Source organism: Corvus brachyrhynchos, unplaced genomic scaffold, assembly GCF_000691975.1.
Source record: "Corvus brachyrhynchos isolate BGI_N302 unplaced genomic scaffold, ASM69197v1 scaffold46, whole genome shotgun sequence".
NCBI classification, from domain to species: domain Eukaryota; kingdom Metazoa; phylum Chordata; class Aves; order Passeriformes; family Corvidae; genus Corvus; species Corvus brachyrhynchos.
Genome location: NW_008238838.1, coordinates 776,992 through 790,689, shown reverse-complemented (window position 1 = coordinate 790,689; position 13,698 = coordinate 776,992). Strand labels below are relative to the sequence as shown.

The window sequence follows — 13,698 nt, the reverse complement described above, 5'->3', positions numbered from 1 at the left end:
TCCTTCCTGCCTTTTGTCCGTGAAGCTTTCCTTGTCCAGGAAATGTCTCTGTAACCCTCCCATCCCACCCCACACAACCTCAGGAGGATCTCTCTAAGGACTGGTAAAAACCCACATGGATTGAGGCTCACACCAGTCCCCAACCCAAACTGGTTTAACGGGAGTTCTGTGACATCCCACAGACAGTAAATCATTTCCTTGGATGCTCACAAACAACAGGAGTGGAAACGCCGCTGTTTTGTAAATGATCAGGGCTTTAACAACAACACCAAACTCCCACTTTTTGTAACCTCCCAATGAACACTCCTCGAAATGAACACTCCAAACGTGTCCTCAAACCCAGACAGTGAAAAGAGAAAGGTTCTCGTTCCCATTAAACAGACAGGGAAGAAGGAAATTAAAATTCCTGGGGCACTCATGAACCTTCACCTAACATTCCTTTTTCAGGAATAACATAAAATCCAACAATGACAGCAATCCCTTTTTTCCTATGCCCTCATTTTATCCCTGGAACTAAAGCTTTCCCCGTGTTGTGATAATGATTTTATCAATAATTTATGATTATTTATTTGAGTACTCTGATCACATACATCACCAATATTAGGGTGAAGTGCTTTCTATTTTAAAGGTGTTTTTCCTGCTAGAGAGTGATTCAGCAGAGCTGAAATGTTTTTCCCAAAAATATTTATAGTGGGTTTGCTGATTTTCAGTGAAGTTCATCAAAGTGCCTTTAATGATTAAATTAATAAGTGGCAATGAAAGAGCAGATTCTCACTGAAATGGGGCTTTCTGAGCTCTCTGAATGAAACCTTTTTGCAATGGTAATTTATGACAGAAAATCTTTTTCATGCTAAAATTCTAAATTTGTCCTTCTTATCGATGGAAAACGAAAATAAATGTTAGCAGGGAGGATTTCCCTCTCAGACTAATAATGCAATTTCAGGAATATGGCTAATTTTAATTCAATTTAACTGCTTCACCTATGCAAAAGTACCTTTGTGGCAGATGCTGCTTAAAGACAGCACAGGGAAAAGGCAGAGTTTGCAGCCACAGAGGGTTCTTAGCTTGTCTCCAAACTCCCCAGCAGCACAGCAGATGCAAACCCGGATGGACACCTCTCCATGGCAGTTGTTTCACCATTTCTTCCCTGAATCCAAGGGAATTCGGGAGCCTGGTTTTGTTCCTCCTCCGGGATTTACCCGTGGGATGCGAAGTTTGTGCCCCCTGAAGCACAAAGTGCCAGTCCCTGCAGAGGGAGCAGGATGTGGAAGGTGTTTGGGATCCTCCATTCCTGTGGGGTTCTGCCCTTGGTCACCGATGGATCTCCCCGTTTTTCCCTCCTAGGTGTCGTGGTGGCCAATTTCACTGGGACAGAGTCGTCACCTCACCTGTGGCTGCTCTTCTTGGCCACGGGGCCAGGTTTTGAGGTGCCGACAGATTTTGGGAGAGGAGCAGGGGCAGAACGAGTTGTTGTCATTATTTCCCCATAGCACGTGGAAACGGGGGTGGCCAGTTCAAAACCCCACGTTTTCCTGCCAGGAGAGAGAAACTGAAGCCCAGCAGCGTGTGTGTGGTTCCATATCAAGCACTGGAGCTCCATCTGCCTTCCCAGACCTTCCCCTTCTTCCTAATTAACATGTTGAGGAATTTTAAAATGTAATAAACATGATTTCTAAACAAGCCGAAAGGAAAGCTCGCTGCTCTCCGGTTTGATGTAAACATTTACAGCGCGGCTCCATCCTTAAACAGCTAATCTTATAGCGACCTATTAAAATAAAATGAATTGTGTTATAATTCATCCTAAAGCAACCTCGGGGTGAGTGGATCAGGTAACTCCTGCTTTTGCAGCCCTCATGACGTTTTTAATCAAATTCAGCTGTAATTGCTGGAGCATTCACATGCCTCTTTTAATACCCTGCCTCCATTTGGGACTCGTATGAGTCTGTTTTCTCTTAACGGAGCTAATAAATAGAAAACATGAAAAGAGCACATTTTGCGGGGCTCGGAGCTTTTGCAGCGTTCCGTTTGTCGCAGCAGCTGTCTCATGGGAACGCGGCACTTGTCAGCTCCCCCGCGCCCTGGGCTAAAACCCTTTGTGCGGCTGAAGCCGCTGGTTTTGTGTCGCACCCCGTTCAAGGGGACGGGGACACTGTCCTCTCCCTTGAGCGGGAGCTGCGGGAAGGATTTCATTGGCACCTTTAGAACACCGCCGCCGCTGAGGGATGCTGAAATGTTGCTTACGAACAAGTCACCCGCGGTTTGGGGAGGAAAGCTTGAAATGCGGGCTCTGCCTCCGAGATGCTCGTGTAAACAAAACCCCTGCAACTTTCCCTGCCCAGGAGAGCAGGGGGGCGGTGGGCTTGGGGTTTTTTTTTCAATCCCCGACGCTCCAGCTGTTTCCAATTTGCCAGCAATTTTCTTTTGGGCTAGTAAAGCTCCCAGGATGGCTGGAAGTGGCCACATGGGTTTCTCCCCTCGGCTGTGGGGTTTGGTTACAAGGGACAGCAAACCCAGCTCGGGATTCGGGGCAGGCGTTTCCCCTGAACTTGGGAGTGCTTTACACCCCAAAATTTCTGTTAACGCCAACCTTTAAAGGTTGTTTCATTGCAGGTTGTGCGTGTGCTCGGGGGTCCCTGTCGGAGCCAGGCTGAGATTGCTGGAAAAGTGCAGGAAAATAAGAGGAAAATGAGAGGAAGGGGCAGAGATGCCTTCGCGGGTTCCCTGCCCCGCCAGGAAAACGGAACGAGGCGTCAGGGAACACAAGAGCGGAGCCCTCGGGGTTCCTCCCGTGCGCCGTGTTCGCGTAATTCACACGCGGAAACGTGAGAAAAGAATGAGCGATGACTTTGAAACGTGAGCCCGTTCGGTCCCCGGCCGGCTGGGCTGTGCAGAGTTGTTCCCATCCCCGCAGAATAATGAGATTAAGCCTTGGAAAGAGCATTTTGAACCCCGTGCACGCGATTTTTAAAAAGCCTTTAATGATGACAACGCTGCTTTTGATTTTAAAGGGTTTTTTCCCTATTCCCTTCCTCTCCTATTTGTACCCCGATCCCTTCTCTCCTGAGCTCCTCGCGAGTCCCTCCGGTCGCTTTGCTTTTCCTTCCATCCCAAAGCAGCTTCTCCCTAAAATCCGCGTCCCCTCACCTTGAGGGAAAGGGTTTCTCTCGCCACAAACAACAACAATTATAACAACAACAAAGAATCCCAAGAATTTCTATATTAAAAAGCGGCGAGCTCCCTGATCGCTGGGTGCAGGTCTGAGTCTGTTTTCCTTGGAAATTGGGAGGAATGCTAAACGCCTCGTCTACCAGGGAGTAAATTGTGTGCGGAGCTCAAGGCACGGCTCCCAGGTTGCCCTTTCACCCCTTCACTTTATATGTTCCTCTTATTAAGGAGAAAAATGTTTCAATATGTTGGAATTTGGGGCAAAGCCGGGAAGGGGAGAAGGAGAATAGAGAATGGGAGAACATTTTCCAAATAGTTTTGGTAACCCTTCTGAGGGCTGCATTTTAAAATTGATGTTGTACTAAAATCCCTGGAACTTTTTGCCCAGGTTAGCGCAAAATATTGTCTGCGAAGGCTTCTGAGATGACAAAATGCACCAGGAACGTGACTCCGATGGGGAGAAAAACATCCCTGGATTGAAGATGTGTTCCCTCTCCCTCCTGAACGCGTTACTATTTGATAGGCTCTTATGAAATAGCTAAAAAGAGCTGGAGATTCGGCTTGCAGGGAGAAATGCGGAATTCTTGATCCAAAGGAATCGTTTCGAGCCGATTCCATCCCGCTTTCCCAGCCACGAGCATCTGCAGCGTGCTCCGTCATGCTTTCGGTCCTGCTGCAGGGGGAAATGGGTTAACTCTTTTCTAGGTAGAAGTAAGGAAAAAAACCCTCAAAATAAGGAACGATGATTTAAAAACGGATATTTGAAACTTCCTGGTTTTAAAAAGGGGAATTTAAAGTAGCACTTGAGCTCCACTCAGCGTCTCTTTTCGGCTTGACTCCTCAGCAATAGTTTTTTTAAAAAGTTTTGAATTTTTTTCCTGTTTTTTTTTTTTCTCTTTTTCCTTTTTTTCGGTGTGTTGTTTAAAGTCGCTCACAGCGCCAGGAGGGCTCATGGGGCGAGGATGTCCCACGGCCACGAATAATCGGAGGGAACAGCTGGAATATTGATAAGGGGGGCAAACGGAAATCAAATGAAAAGTAGAGGGCAGAGAAGCGAGGGAAAGGAAAGCAAAGCACGTCCTGGAGCTGCGAGCAGCACAGAAGCCCCCTGAGGAAATGCCTGCTTGATGCAGCCTGTCTGGATGGGCTGGGAATTTTAACTTCAGCGCTGCTTTGGATCCAACAAGTTGAAATCTCTCTTCTCCCTGCAAAACTGCAGCGGCAAGGGCAGGGATCCACAGCTGGCGGGGAGCTTGGGTTTGGTCTCAACCTGGATCTTTACAAACTGCTCTGCCACTGGCTGAGGGCAAAGGGTCTAAGAGGTGAGTCCTTTCAATCATAGCGATGAGAATAAGCGATTCTAAAATGAGTTTAAGAGGCCTTTTTCTATCGCGGCTGACGCTGGCAGGACGAGACGATTGATAAATAATCCAGTGCAGACTCTCGAGAACCGGCTCGCGGGGGAAACCAATATGGGAATCCTTGACCCCAGAAAATTTACTGGCGAGGCAAAATTACCTTGTCCCTCCACTCTGCCTGCCCCCACCCCCCGGCGCAAGTTCAGAAGCGAAAGAAACTGGAATGTGTTAGGAGGGAGGACGACAGGAAAAAAAAGAATTGTACTTATCAGAAACACATTGTCTGCCTTAGAGCCGCTTGCCCTCCCGTGCCAGCTGGACGCGCAATAAATACTTGAGAAATCAATAAAAGGGGGGTTACGTGCAGATACAGAACTGTTCTTTCCCAGTTGTTGGGCTGCGGCGTTCTTTTCTTGGGTTTTTTTTTGGTTTTTGTTTTTTTTTTTTCTTTCCCGTAACTCCGCCGATGTTTCGGGGGCGCGGGGGTGTCCCCGGGCTTTGCAGGGGCGCAGCTCCAGCTGCCGGGCAGCTTCATTAACAGAGCTCTGTAATTAACCCCGGGGCTGGCTCGGGTTAGACCCGGACAAGCGGCGCTAAAGGCGCAGTCAGGACCCCACAGCTTTTCCTCAAGAGCTTGGAAAAAACCCCAAAGCAACAAGCCCGGAGCGCGGGCCGCTCGTGCGCTGCTCTTGGCGCATCCTTCCCATCCTGTCGGATCATTTTCCTGCGGTAATTCCCGGGTCAACGTCCGACTCTCGCCTTCCATCCCGGGAAAACGGGACGGAGCAGCAGCGCTTAGGAGCGGCAGGCTGGGGATGCTTCTTAATGAGGCACTAATTACACTTAGCTAATTACGGTTAGCTGATTGTTTTCTGGCGCGTTCCAGGAGGACTCCAGACCCCAAGAGGAGCCGGGAGGACAAATAAAATCGGTTGTCGGATGTTTTGGTGGCTGCGGGTCTGTTTTCCCACACATCGTCCCGTTTTTCACCATTGTTATTCATCTCTGCGTCTCTGTAGTGACGATTTTGGGGGTTGGAGGCAAAAAAAAACCCCAAAAACTTGTTCATCAGGAGCTCATCGAGTCTCAGGAGCGCAGAAAGTCTGAGATAAAGTCTGAGCAGGACCCGAAATAGAAACGGGATTGGCAACCCCGAGAGTTTTTTTAATATTTGCAGCGATGCTTCCATTCGGGATATTTTTTAATTTACGGTTTAATTATTGCTGGTGAGGAAGGTTCTTTAAATCAGTCGGGGCCGGCGGGTTAATGGCTCGGGATGGTTTCAATGAGCCGGGAAAGGCAAGGGCCCCTCACTCAGCCCAGGGAAACCTCGGGGTACGAGTCAATGGGGTTAACTAGGCTCGACATGAAAACACGAGTATTTCAGCTGGCTTTTAATTGTTGGCTAAGAAATTCAGTTAATCAAATGTCAAACGTTTCCCTCCGCTCTGGTCAAAAGTGAAGAAGGCTCTTTTCCTGAGCAGGAGGGGGAATCCAAAGGAAAAACCAAAATAACCCAGAAATAAACCTCTGCTCTCTGAGTCTCTCACTTGATTTTAGTTGCTGTGTTGATGGGGTTCTCTGTCTTTGAAAAGCTACGCTTAAATGCTTGATCATTCCCCTCTGAATTTTAGTACCAATCTTATCTTTAAATCAAGCTTTATTCCTTTACTTTTCTGTATGCATATATATGACCTGGAGTATTTGTATGATTTATTTCAGGTCAAATTTAGGACCTTTAAATATATCTAATAAACCAGTAAGGATGTTTCAGACTGTACCAGACACTTCGTCTTACGTCAAGGTAAGACATGACAGCATCTTTAAACAGGTAATGTCAAAAATTCCAATCCTCCCAAATTCACGGTCGTTTGTATTGGTTGAAAATCTCATTCCCTTTCTTACTGAATTTAGCAGGAGAAAAATCCCTTGATCTTCGGTGGGAGAGGGGGCAGAGGCTGAAATATCAAATTTCTAATTTTGGAAATGTGCAGAGCTGAGTCAAAAGTTGTCTCATTGGGGACAAACAATGAGTTCAGGTGGGCTTGTCTTTTCTCCTGCATCGATGCTGCGTTCGCTGGGTTATCCTCTAGTCAGGGTCTCCTAAATCCCAGTGTGGTCCTGGTTTATTGCTCTGGAACCACCGCCACCATGGGGCTGTGCTGCTGGGTTAAATCCCAGACTTCTCTCATAGTGGTTCCTTGAATTTCCTCCCAATTTTCTGCTCTCCCAGCCCCTCTTAGTCCCAAACCAGAGCTAAATTTCATTTCTCTTCTCCGCCGTTCCAGCTCCTTAATTCCAGGTGCAGGGTGATCTGTGGAGTTGTGTGGTTTCTGAAAGGTCCATTTCAGAATGGATTTAGAGGGGGGAAATGTTGAATGAGTCAAAGGCAAACATCTCTGTCAGCTGCTGAAGCAATGGATTGTCACACCAGGCAGTGCTGTGTAACACAGATTTCTTTCCGTGCTCCTGGTGGTTTTCCTTGAGTGTTTCCATGCAATTTAGTGGGGAAATTAACTTCAGTTGTTGGTTTTGAACTGATATTACCAGACCTTGCACTCCAAATACTTGCTTGCATATATATTTTTTTTTCTTTTTTTTCATTTAAAAAACGGATCTTACAATTCTTTCAATGGCCCACTTCTGCCTCTTTCTGTTTTAAAGATTAAAACAAAAACCAAAGCAGGGTTGGTACAGCCTTGTCCCTTTGTACCTCCCTTGAGCTCTCTATTATATTTGACATCATATAGGGGTTTTTCACAACAGTTCCCAAGAATGTAAATAAACCAAGCCTGGGACATCTGGGTTACACGTTTGAGGCAAACCCTGCATGCAGCAGCACTTAGGGAAAATCTAAACCACAACCTCTCCTGTCCCTGAAGAAACACAGGAGGGTGTTAACTAGAGTTGGGTGGATAATTTGTAATGAATAATTTATTACAGGAATTCGCTCTCTCTTTTTTCCCCCTTTCCCTCTCTCAATGATCCGTGCCCCAGTTGGGATTTTCATGTGCATCCGCATTATTGGGGATGATTCCTGTGGACAATCCCGAGGTTATGGCTCAGTTTGGGTGGCTTGTTGGGACAGTCAGCAGTGGAAATACCAGCTTGGGATGATCCCAGGTCAGCTGGCATTGGGTGAACTCGTGCAGCTGCTCCACGTTTCTACAGCAGATCCAACCAGGAATGGGCAGGATTCCCTGTTGGGTTGATATCCCCCAAGATCCCACTCCCATCTCGGTGTTTCAGGGCATGTTGGTGAGTTAATTCTGCTCATTAAGTTTGCACAGCTCTGGACCAGGTTCTGAAACACCAGAAATTTTGTGGAAAACAGCTGAAATTCAGGTCTGGGGAAGACAAATCCCTCCGAGTCCAAGCGAAGGGAGATGTTCCCCAGTGCGTGACTGGCTGTGGCGTTGGTTCCCTTTGGAGCTGGGGATGTGGGCAGTTCTCCGGGATGCTCTGTTTGCAGGGAGGAGATGAAGGCCCTGGGACATCCTCCAGTGTGGCATCACTGCCCTGGGTGTGGAGGCAGATCCTGGCCTGCTCCAGTTAGGAGGAAAATTCCTTTTGAATTGAGTGGAACGGAGACCCAGGGCTGAATAACGGAACATTCCAGCAGAGCCGGGGGAGCCTGCCCCTATCCCTGTCGGGGCAGCCTCCTTGTGAAGCGCAGCCCTGCAGGAAAAGGCTGGAACAGAGCTCTATTCCTGGGAGTTTGTGCCATATCCACCAGGAAGAGCTCTCCAGGTGGGACTCACAGTGCGGAGGGAGGGATGAGCTGTGGGATGCCGGGCTCTGCCTCTAACCCAACCCTTCCTCCTCAGCTGACATTGTTTTGGGCAAGGATTCTGTCTCTGCTGTTTTGTCTGCAGAGCTTCTTCCACCCCAATGGCACTGGGGAAAGGATTTGTTCCTGTCCTTAAAAAAAGCAATGGGATTTTGATGGAGTCTGATCCAAAATCCTCCGGAGACAAAGGAAATGTCTGCCACCAACCCTCAGTGGTTGGAGTGGGGCAGCTCTGTCACAGTGGGACCAAATGGTACCAGGGCAGCTCACTCAGAGCTGTTCAAAAAAGTGGGAATGGGGTGAAATCCAGGGAAGTTTGACCCTTAAACACATGGGTGAGGTCAGTCTCTGCCCCTCGGAGTTTGGTGGCAGCTTCCAGTGACTCAAATGCATCCAGAGGGAACAGAGAGGTGCTGACGGTGCCTGAGTTATTCCCAGGAGAGCTGGGATTGATGGATGTTCCAGGCAGTGGGAAATGTGGCTGTGGATGCACTCCCGGGTGGAGGGAGCTCGGTGCTCCTGAGCAGGGCCCCTCACTTCCCCGTCTCCCAGTGTGGCTGCAGCCAAACAGGGGCTGGTCCCACTGAGACCCCGCTGCCTTCCTTCCCCTCCTGCTTCCCCACACCGACCTGGGAGGGCTTCCCAAGCTCTGGGGAGCACAAGGTTTGAAAAGCAGAAGATTGAGAGAAGATTGAGTCCCAATTCCTCTCTCTTTCTGTGTCTATTCTTACTACTTTTCACGTCACTCCTTCTCCACAAAACCTTATTTGCTGTCTTATGGATGGGAGAAGTATTTTCTTCGTTACTTTTGTGGGATGTGGTGGGATTCCACCAGAAAAAGAGAGATTGGGATTGATCTTTCCTACAAATCCTCCCCGACAGATGGACAGGGTGCATCAACTCCAGGTTTACTCTGTGCCTTGGACAGAAAATACCTCGTCTCTGTGGCTTGGAGCCCAGGGGGTGTTCCACAGGAATTCCCAGGAGGAACAAACTCACCCAATATCCCGTGAGTACCTCCAGGCCACGGAGCTCTTGCCATGGCTTTCCAAATGCAGACTGAGGGGTGAGGTGAGGTGAGGGAGCTGCAGGAGGATTTCATTCGAAAACACTTCGTTTTAACAAGGACTTTTACGTGGAGTCACTCGGATTGGAGCTCAGCCTCTCAGTTCTGTGACCTCCATTTCTATCACAGCACACAGGAGTATGGAAAGCACTGATACCAGATCCCACAGAACTCCTGACAGGGGAACCCAATCCCACAGAACTCCTGATGCTGAATTCTCTCTCATATCCACTTCTTGTAGGGGCCTTAACTCAGTGGAGGGCTGGGAATACGTAGAAATAAAAAAGAATTTTGATCCTTCATGGCTGATTCTGCAGAACTGCTGAAGAATTTCTGTTCCTCAGACCATTAGGGACTGACTGACCTGTGAGTATTTCGTAGTTCACCGTGTGTCAGAGGGCGCCAATCTCATCTAAACACAGGGACTTGACTTTAGGGAATGAAACGTGGAATATAATCGGGAAATGAAATGTTAAAAGAAGACAGAGCTGGAATCCTGACCAGAGGGATATGGGAAGAATTAGGGCCATAAGCATAGCACCGTGACCTCTGAATACTGATTTTTGAATTATTCCCATTGCCACGAGCTCCTCAGGGCTAGAGCAGCCCTCGCTCCCCTCCTGCCCCGCCAGTCGGTGGTTTCAGATCCGTGGAAAGGCGGCACGAGAGCAGTTCTGGGGGTTCATTATTCACCCGCGCTTTTCTTCTGCCCTCGGGCAACGTCCGAACGCTTCGTGTGCCCCTTTATCGCCTGCTCCTCGCACACTCAGCGCTTCTGCTTTCGCTTCCCGTGCCCTGCCCTCCCCGAGGCAGCCGGGGCCGGGGTGAGCCTCCCTCCCTTCCTGCTCCTGGAGCTACTTTTCCTGCTCCTGGAGCTCCTTTCCTGCTTCTGGAGCCCCTTTCCTGCTCCTGGAGATACTTTTCCTTCTCTTGGAGCCCCTTTCCCACTCCTGGAGCCCCTTTCCTGCTCCTGGAACTCCTTTCCTGCTCCTGGAACTCCTTTCCTTCTCCTGGAGCCCCTTTCCTGTTCCTGGAGATGCTTTTCCTTCTTCTGGAACTCCTTTCCTTCTCCTGGAGTTCTTTTCCTTCTGGAGCGGGGCTCCCCCTTTAAGCCCGGCTTTTACGCAGCCCTAAGGTTCGTGGTGCAGCACAAAGAAGGATATTCATGGAGGGAAAAGGGGCTGCGTGGCTGGGAACAATATTGGGCTTGTTCTTGCTCTCCCTCCGCCTGGAAAGTTTACAGAAGCCCTAAAGAGAGAGGGGGTAAATTCTTTTTTTAAGGACAAAACAGTGAGGTTTTCTTTGGGGCGGGCACTGCCAAACCGTGGCACGGACACGTCCCTTTCCCGCCGAACAGGAGCTGGGGACAGGTTGCCAGGAAAAAATATCCCGGGATTTCGTTGGTTTTGCGGCGGGATTGGTGCCTGATGGACCGAGGGAGGGGAAGGCGCTGCAGAGGGGTCAGCCCGCAGGTGCTCAGGGATGCGCGGGTGGAAACCTGCCCGTGTTCCCAGGAGCAGCTGGACAACCTGAGCCCGGCAGGAAAGGGAAAACCAAAACCTCCCTGGACTGTTTTTCCCCGGTCCGGGTGCTGATGTTCCTACTGAGTGCATCCTCCAGCGCTTCATCCTTTTCTGCTCATTCTTGTTTCCCTTTTCCCCATTCCTGGCATCCCGGAGGATTCCAGTCCCTCTCCCTGGGCTCGGGAGGACGGGACAGGCCCCTCCAGAGAAGGTGGGGACCGCAGCGGCTTCGGGGGCAGAAGCTGCTGTGAACTCCCACGCCACTCACCCTCCACGATCACTAATTCCGTGTGCACCCAATCGTTTCTCTTCGTTTTCCCTTTTGACACCCATTTCTGGGATCACAAACGCTGCTGAACTGTCGGGCTTCAGCAGCTCGTTGATGAACGCCTTGTGACAATTCCGTGCGTAAGGATTTCGGTCTCGTTTGCACCCTCTGCCCTAAAGAGGAAAGCCCCTCTCCGCGTGCCCGTGTCCTGCCGTTTCCCCGTGCTCAGCCCCGCGCTCTTAGGGAAGGGCTGGCATTGCTCCTTCCCCGCTTTACCTTCAGGACACGGCCTGAATCGAAGTCGAGGTGGGAGAAAAGTTGTTTTTCTCCTGGAATTGTGACGTGTTGGAGCTTTCTAAAATAAACCAGACTCCCGGGCACAAGGGACGAGCTTTTGCAGTGACCTCCGTCTTTAGGCAGCAGCAACCAACCCCCCTCCCCAGCTCCGCGACCTTTTAATGGCTCCATTCTTTCCCGATTTACAGAAAAACGCCCCCCTCCCAATAAGCTGGATCCAGGGAATTTCATATCCCAGCCCTCCCTACGCTCTCCGGCCCCGTGTTTAGAAGGAGAGGAGGTGTGGAGGGAAAGGGCAGCAAAAAGGGAAGAAAAGGGAGAGTGAATGCTAAGGGGGAAAAATGCTTTAAATCTTTCCTGTAAATCTCCAAACATATGAAGTCTGAGGAACAAATTCAAAGCAGGCACGGCCGCCTGAAGAGAAGTTCGAGAGAAATATTCTGTTCCATTCAAGCGCATCAAGGGTCTCGCTGAAGTCTTGTTTGGCTAAGGTCAGACGAGACTGGGTTCTCCAATAAAAATAAATCTCAAATTAATTATGGCCTCAAGCGAGGGGCCAGACGTTCGGAGCTAGTGCACTGCAGTCTGTTTTTTTGGCCTTCGGTATTTTTGTTTTTTGTGCCTCAGCTTTTCAATAATTGCGGGATGGGGGAGGGAGGGAGGGCGGGGGCTGTTTTATTGGGACATGGAACTCAAATAAAAGCGGCCAGGACACCGCTCGCCCCGCTCGCCCCTCATTGCCAAGCAGCTTCAAAGCTCCTGCATCTTCTCCACTCCACTTTTAAGACTTTAAGTTTTACTTAGTACCGATTAGCGGGGAATAACTTCCCGGCTTCAGGTTCCCAAATCCCCTGGGCTGTTCCTGTGGGGAGGAGGGACCCCATCCTTCAGTTCTGCAGCTGGAAGCCTCTCCTGATTCCCTTTTATTGCTGCAGCTGAAAAGCGGAGGTTTGCCCAATTAGTTCGGTCTAAAATTGGGATTCGCTTCTGGGGATCGAATCCCAGGGCTGCAGTTTGGGCTTTTTGCTCGTAAGAATGTGGGGTTAGAACACAAACAAAACACGTCGCGTTTTTCTTTCTGCGGCGGGGTCGGTGCCAGAGGAAAGGCAGAGCCGGGGATTTTAAACGTTCTCTGGAGCTGGGGGAGAGTTTTCCTCCAGTGAAGGATGAACTCTGTCCCCCTTCAAGTACAGAATGATGAGAATTACGTGTAGAGTGAATAAATGTATAGCAAGTTATGGAGAAAATCGTATTATTAGATGGATAACACACACAATGCACCCAGCGCAGGCTCTGTAAATACGCGTGTACTGGAAGCTCCTCTAAAGAAGGGGACACTGTGCCACAGTCAGCGGGAAACGAGGCACTTGCTAGCGACAAAGCCAGGGCATGGATGTCTGGGGGGTTTTGAGCTGCCCTCCCCATCACCGCGTTAGTTCACAGCGACAGTTCCAGGCTGGGCACAACGAGAGCTCAGCTGATGCTGTTGGGGTCAGAGAGGGTGACAGAAGCCAATCCCCTCTCCCATCCTCGCAAAATCAGATTCGCACCCTGCAGTGGGGCTGGGGAAGGTTTTCACTGTGTTTATTCCTAGGGAATAACTGGCGGGTTTAGTTAGGAAGCGATGCCCGCTAATCCCGTGTGGGTGACAGACAGAAAACCCGAATCTTTGGGGTTCTGTGAGGGACTGGCACCGAACTGCACCGAGGGTTAATTCCTTTGGGTCCGACACCAAACAGCTCCAGGCCACATCCCCCCAGTGGATCCTCTTTCCTTTCGTTCGGATCGCGCCGAACGCGGCGTTTTCACCTTCTCCGTGTGGGGCTGCAGCCCCTGGACCCAGCCCTGGGGACGGGGAGAGGAGGTGGGGACGTGCCGAGCGCCTGAGATCGATATTGAACTAATTAAAAACGCCGCTCGACAATTCCGTTACATTCATTAACGGAGTGAAAGATAATAATAATAATAATAATAATAATAATAATAATAATAATAATAATAGAGGAGTAACAGATTTCTACCAGCCTGTCCCGATATAAGCATTTGAAATCTTCCGTGGTTGCCAAGATCAAATGATTTTCCAGATGTCTGGTGGTGACCACATTAAACAGATCCTAATTCCTCTGCTGTACGTACATGTGCATCCAAAGGGCGAGCAACAGACCCAGAGTGGCGCGCATCGCTCAGCCCCGTGCCCGGCTTTCCCCCGCCTGTCTCGGCTCCCCTGCTCC

At 49.6% G+C, this 13,698-nt stretch overlaps 1 protein-coding gene across 2 annotated transcripts in view; it reads left to right on the top strand.

Annotated features, from left to right (window-relative positions):
• Window positions 1–4,032: 4,032 nt before the first annotated feature.
• Window positions 4,033–13,698, top strand: part of FLI1 (Fli-1 proto-oncogene, ETS transcription factor) — an 89,680-nt gene continuing 80,014 nt past the window's right edge. The window contains exons 1-2 of one of the 2 annotated variants that reach the window (XM_017738524.1): window positions 4,033–4,487; window positions 6,246–6,327. In XM_017738524.1, coding sequence (XP_017594013.1) covers window positions 6,289–6,327 — 39 coding nt within the window. In that variant the 5' untranslated portion in view covers window positions 4,033–4,487; window positions 6,246–6,288. Of the gene's footprint in view, window positions 4,488–6,245; window positions 6,355–13,698 lie in introns of both variants that reach the window. The other variant, XM_017738523.1, reaches the window with a different exon arrangement.